The sequence below is a fragment of the Clupea harengus genome, chromosome 11 (assembly GCF_900700415.2).
Source record: "Clupea harengus chromosome 11, Ch_v2.0.2, whole genome shotgun sequence".
NCBI lineage: Eukaryota > Metazoa > Chordata > Actinopteri > Clupeiformes > Clupeidae > Clupea > Clupea harengus.
The window spans coordinates 23183429-23189280 of record NC_045162.1 but is presented as its reverse complement, the minus strand read 5'-3'; the positions used below and the strand labels follow the sequence as shown (position 1 = coordinate 23189280).

At 43.5% G+C, this 5852-nt stretch overlaps 1 protein-coding gene across 1 annotated transcript; it reads right to left on the bottom strand.

Annotated features, from left to right (window-relative positions):
• Positions 1-813: 813 nt before the first annotated feature.
• grwd1 (glutamate-rich WD repeat containing 1) lies at positions 814-4392 on the bottom strand. The gene is made up of 7 exons (XM_012821384.3): positions 4132-4392; positions 3471-3588; positions 3060-3228; positions 2763-2973; positions 2500-2645; positions 1770-1961; positions 814-1172 (listed from the first exon to the last, which is right to left on the bottom strand). The coding sequence occupies exons 1-7, from the start codon at positions 4358-4360 to the stop codon at positions 864-866; spliced, it is 1374 nt and encodes a 457-aa protein (XP_012676838.2). The 5' UTR covers positions 4361-4392; the 3' UTR covers positions 814-863.
• Positions 4393-5852: the final 1460 nt, after the last annotated feature.

The following is a 5852-nucleotide window of genomic DNA, read 5'->3' as shown; positions in this document are numbered from 1 at the left end:
AATAATCATTCAAGATAACACACTTTTCTTGGAACATAAAATATCTTATTTCACTTAATTCTTGCTCAGTCTCTCCCTTTCTGCTGCAGTCATATAACACACCGCTATGCGGTACGTCTACTTCTGTATTTGTGTAGTGATGTATGATGTGTTATCAGCAACTAAAATTAAGACCCGATCCAGCTGTACCAACCAGTCAAGATATTGGGAAGAGAGGGGCATGTCTACCAGGCAATTGTTTTAAGTGTGCATTGTACATAAGAGGAGGATTCCCACACTGACTGTTCTCTGTTGGAAGGCAGGAAAAATCACTTAAAAGTATATTCATAGGTTTCTCAAGTTAGTTTGATGCAAAAAAAGTTTTTGCTTCATATTATCACTTGTCTGTGTGTTGTTGAAGCTATGGAATAATCAACATTATCAACACACAAGTTGAACCTTTGTATTGGTGGCAACTGTATGCCACATTGTGGTACATGACAGACAAGGACTATTAACTAATTAAGACTATTATGCTTTGAGACAGAGTGAAAATGTAATCAAATACATTTTATTTTTCACATGAAGTGAACAAGCTGTAGTGAGGACAGTCCAAATGTACTGAGCTGATTTCCATGAGAGAATAGAGAAAATAAATGAAATCAAGGCGCGCGCGCACACACACACACACACACATACACTTTTCATATTTCTCGATCATGCCCACCTGCGCGCGCACAACCATATACTTCCTCTAAGCACATTTCTCCATCATGCCCACCTGCGCACACACACACGCACACACACGCACGCACGCACGCACACACGCACGCACGCACACACACACACACACACGCACACACGCACACACACACGCACACACCTCACACAGAGATAGTCCTAAACACGTTGAAACCTGACAGTGCTGTGGAGACGAGGGCTCCGGGTATCTGTGGGTGCCAGTGGATCTCCTTCACTTCTGTCTGACCCTGGTGCAGGAAGAGCAACTGTGGCGGCAGATCTTTCACCCCTTCTGCCCGCGCTCCCACATCACATGACTCCACAGAAAGATCCCATTGGCTGACCACATCGTCCGCCCCAGAGGCGGCGTAAACACTCGAGTCACTGGGGTGCCATTCTACTGAGGTGATGGGGGCGCTGTGCTGCTTGAATGTGGCCACAGGTTTGCCAGACTGGAACAGGGAGTGTGGAGAGAAAGATAAACAAAGACAGACGATGTAAGAACTCACTACAAACAAACAAACAAACTTAAGCAAAGGAAAGAAAGAATTGTGGGCAGATTACAGTAGATTTGAAAAATTAAAGTTGAGGGGTTGCTGGAAGTCAAGAATAAAAATGTTGGAAAGGGATAACAATGTAACGTGATAATTCACATTCATGTTTTATACCATCAGATCTCATTTTTCATACCATGCACGTTGCCAAATAGGAGCTGTCCATGAAACTGATGCAGCCAGATATTACTGAAGTAATATTAAAAGGTAACGGCAGTTTTATGAATGAATCAGTGCCACAGCGCCCCAAGGCTAGGAGTATGACTGAGTAGAGGTTTTGAGAGGTCATTCCAGATTTAATGACAGCAGGGCCAAGAGTGCACACACTTCTAATTGTACTTTTTTGCACATTAAAGTGCAAACATTTTTGGCCATTTATGTCTTGGCTCTAGTCTCACTTCAAGTGATATGCCAACACTGGAGACGGAGCTGGAGAAGCTATCTGTGACACAGGGTGCATTAATATGACTGTTAAACTTCACAACAGGTACCGACCTGGAACTGTCTTAGGTCCCATACTTTCAGATGTCCATCATCCCCTCCTGAAAGCAAGAATGGTTCACTTCGGTTCCAACTGATGACATTGACATCTGAAGAGTGTGCCTCGTTAGCTGAAAGCATGGAGTTTGGTGGCGCCCTGGTGTCCCAGACACGGACAGACTGATCCACAGAGCAGGAAGCAAAAACCTTGGGGTTGGGGAAAGAATAGAAAAAAGAAAATACAGGAAATGGTCACTTTGCAACACAAATTTACCCTAATCCATACTGTTCTTCCACTTGTGAACCTCTTTTTATAAAGTTTAATACATACATTTCTCCATTTGGTTTGATTATAAATTTGAAAATCAGCAACACCTGAAGCAACTCGCATAAATAAAATGTAAAAGAAAAATGTCTGATAAAATGTTCATCACATCACTTTTTCAAAACAATATGCAAAATCCTTGCAGGTACACTATACTATAGTAACTATAGCCACTAACCAATTTTGTCTCTGTCTCTGTCTCTGTCTCTGTCTCTGTCTCTGTCTCTGTCTCTGTCTCTGTCTCTGTCTCTGTCTCTGTCTCTGTCTCTGTCTCTGTCATCATGTTTGTGGAACAGGTGGGCCCCTTCTCATTTTCAAAATACCTAACTGAACATTGCTGGTACTGTCAAGGAATTGTGGTACTGTCAAGGAACCATTAATCTCCTACTTTATAGGATTAACCTCAGGAGGCCATCATACCGTTGCCTCCGTGGGTGACCACTGGAGGTCCTCCACAGATTTCGTGTGAGAGCTAAACGGCCGCTGGTCAATCTGCCAAGAGCTCCCATCCTCCCGCGGCTCCCAGACATGAATGTTCTTTTTGCAGTCGCCGCTGATCAGGCGCCCTTCGATAAGAGTGATAGAGAACAGAAGCTGCACTGAATGTTGCATAACCATGCACCCCATTAATATTTAGGCTGAAATTGCCATGACTTACAGATGCAGGAGAAACGCACACTCACCAGGTACTTTGGGTGACCAGTCAATGGCAAACCCCTCCGACATGTGCCCCGAGAAGCTGAAGAGAGGTGTTGCCTCCTTCTGCCGTTTAATAAATGCAGCCATCGCTGCAGAGCTGTGAACGGCTTCCAACTGAGGTCGAAGGTCAAAGATCTCCACCTGACCCTTGTCAGACCAGACAGCAGCCAGTGACTGCTCCCCTCGCTGAGTCACCTGGTTAAGAAAGGGCAAAGTGTTACCAGAGAATAGACAGGAAATAATCTTTGCCAAGAAAACCTAACAGAGATGTTAACACTCACTCGAACTCTGTTGATACCCCCATAATGCGGCATCATCGCCAGCTCCATCTGGGGCTTCTTGTCCTCTTCCTCTTCATCACCATCATCACCACTTTCTTCATCACTGCCGGCCTCCCCCTCCTTGGCCTTCTGTGTCCCATACAGGTTGTGCATTCGCATGACAATGAGTCTGAAAACGGGGAAGGCAGAGATTCGATTAGAGCCCTTGGACATTTATTTATCTTCTCCTTTTAGCCACCACACAGGATATACACAGGGAAAACACCACAAACTTTAAACAGAGGCATATGTGTGCATATTCAAAACAGACACCGATCTCACAATCGTATTAAAACGTTACCCAAACCAGCAGACAATGCTTTATTTTTGTGTTGGATTAACACCTGATAAAGGAAAAGTGTAGATCCGTACCTGTTGCTGAGCGCAGCGTCAGCCTGTGTTCCAGCACACAGAAGCATTGACAGAGGAAACTGTTCCCTTCCATCTCCCTCTCCGTCTCTCAGAACATCAAAACTTAGACAAGGTGCTCCTTCAGAGAGAAAAGAAAAAATCAAAATCAAGTGTCAATCAATCAATTTAAACAGCAAAAATGTTCAATCCAGCTTGAGTTCATCTCTACCAATTTGTGTAGGTGTAAACATGGGGATCAACTTGCTGCAGGGAAATAAAATAAAAAAAATCAGTAACAAAGCTACAGCTTGCTTTCCAGCCACACAGAAGAATGGTCACTTAAGGGATTTGCAAAGGTTCACGTCAACCAATAACCACGCAAGAATGGGGGAGTACAATCTTGCGCTGCCAAAATTCGTCAGAAACATTACTACGTTATTCGTCACATCTACTACTCACCAAAGCGTATTTGCCAGCAAGTACAATGAATGCTGAGAAAGGACTACTAGCAATTCATGTGACGAATAATCTGTGCCTCTGACTTAAAGAGGCTATATGAGTTAACTAGAACAGATATTCCCGTTGACAGGCAATCGAATCGCTTGCCCAAAAACCATCACTGAATGACACTGAATACTGAATAACACCACATTCCATAGTTCCCATAGGTGTAGCAACAAACCTGTCTGGCATTCGTGGTACATGTGGTAAGCGGATCGATCCATTTCAAGCTCCTCTCCGGGCTGCAACGGCTGCATACCGGGCACATAAACTTTCGTTTCTCCTGCTCCATCTTCCCTTTCTTCATCCATTTCATCCTCATCGCTCCCACTCCCTTCCATATCTTCAGCCTCTCCATCTTCGCAAGGAAACGTGTCTTCCCCGGGCGCGGACATTTTGAGAGAACGCATGTATCTCTTCCAACTTCCACTTTAAGTCACGTGGGTAGCAGCTATGCATGTTTGCGTGAACGCTACTGACCCCTTCTGGTGGAAGCTTGGAAAGTGGGGACTGAACTCCGAAATAATTACAAAATCTACTTTCTGGATTAAGGACTGGGGGTCAGTGTCAGTCTGATTTTAATACAAGTTTTTAGCAAGGAAAGGTTATGATGGTACATACAATTGAAATAGTTTATTGAACTAATTACTGATGCATTTACTTTATATTGAAATGTGATTTTCAGCTCAACTGACTGAGAAATAGCCTATAGGCTACAGTGCCCCCCAGAATTATTGGCACCCTTTAGTAAAAATGAGCAAAACGAGAAAAAAAACCTTTATTGTTTATCCTCATGATCTTTCATTCCAAATATTCACAAAAATCTAACCTTTAATTGAAGTAACATAATTGAAAGAAACATTACATTCTTATCATGGAACAAATATTGGCACCCCTTCATTTAATGTTTTGTGCAGCGTCCCTTTGCCAAGATAACAGCTCTTTTCCTATAATTCGTGATGGGGTTGGTGAACACATGGCACTGCTCTGAGAGCATTCCTACATACACTATCTCTCCAGATCCTTCAGATTCCGATGTCGACGTCTGTAGACTCTCCTCTTCAACTCATCCCACAGCTTATCTGTGGGATTTAGGTCGGGGGACTGTGATGGCCATGGCAAAACCTTTATTCTGCGGTCGGTGAACCATTTTTGTGTTAATTTTGAGGTATGCTTCTGGTCATTTTCCTGGTGGAAGGTCCAACCACGGCCCATTTTAAGCTTCCTGGCAGGGGCTGTTAGGTTTTCTTTTCATATCTGCTGGTATTTGAGTCCATGATACCATGTATTCTAACAAGATGTCCAGGGCTTTTGGAAGAAAAACAGCCCCACAACATCAAAGCTCCGCCACCATACTAAACAAGTGGGTATGAGATACTTTTCTGATCGGCATCTTTCTGTCTACGCCAAACCCACCTTTGAGGTTTGTTGCCAAAAAGCTCTATTTTGGTCTGACCATATAACCCAGTCCCATTGAAAGTCCGAGTAACATTTGGCAAACTGTAGGCGCTTTAGTTTGTTGTTGATTGACAGCAGAGGCTTTTTTCTGGCAACCCTCCCAAACAACTTGTGGTGATGTAGTCTGATGGTAGTTTTGGAGACTTTCTGACCCCAAGACTTAACTAACCTCTGCAATTTTCCAGCTGTGATCCTTGGAGATTCTTTTGCCATTCGAACCATCCTCCTCACAGTGCATGGGGCCAATATACACACACGTCCTCTTCCAGGCTGATTCTTAACATCTCCTGTCGCTTTAAACTTCTTAATTATGTCCAAGATAGTGGAAATGGGTATTTTCAACTATTTAGAAGATTTTCTTATGTCCATTTCCTGATTTGTGCAGCTCAACAACTTTTCGTTGCACATCTTCACTGTGTTTTTGGGTCTTTCCCATAGTGATGA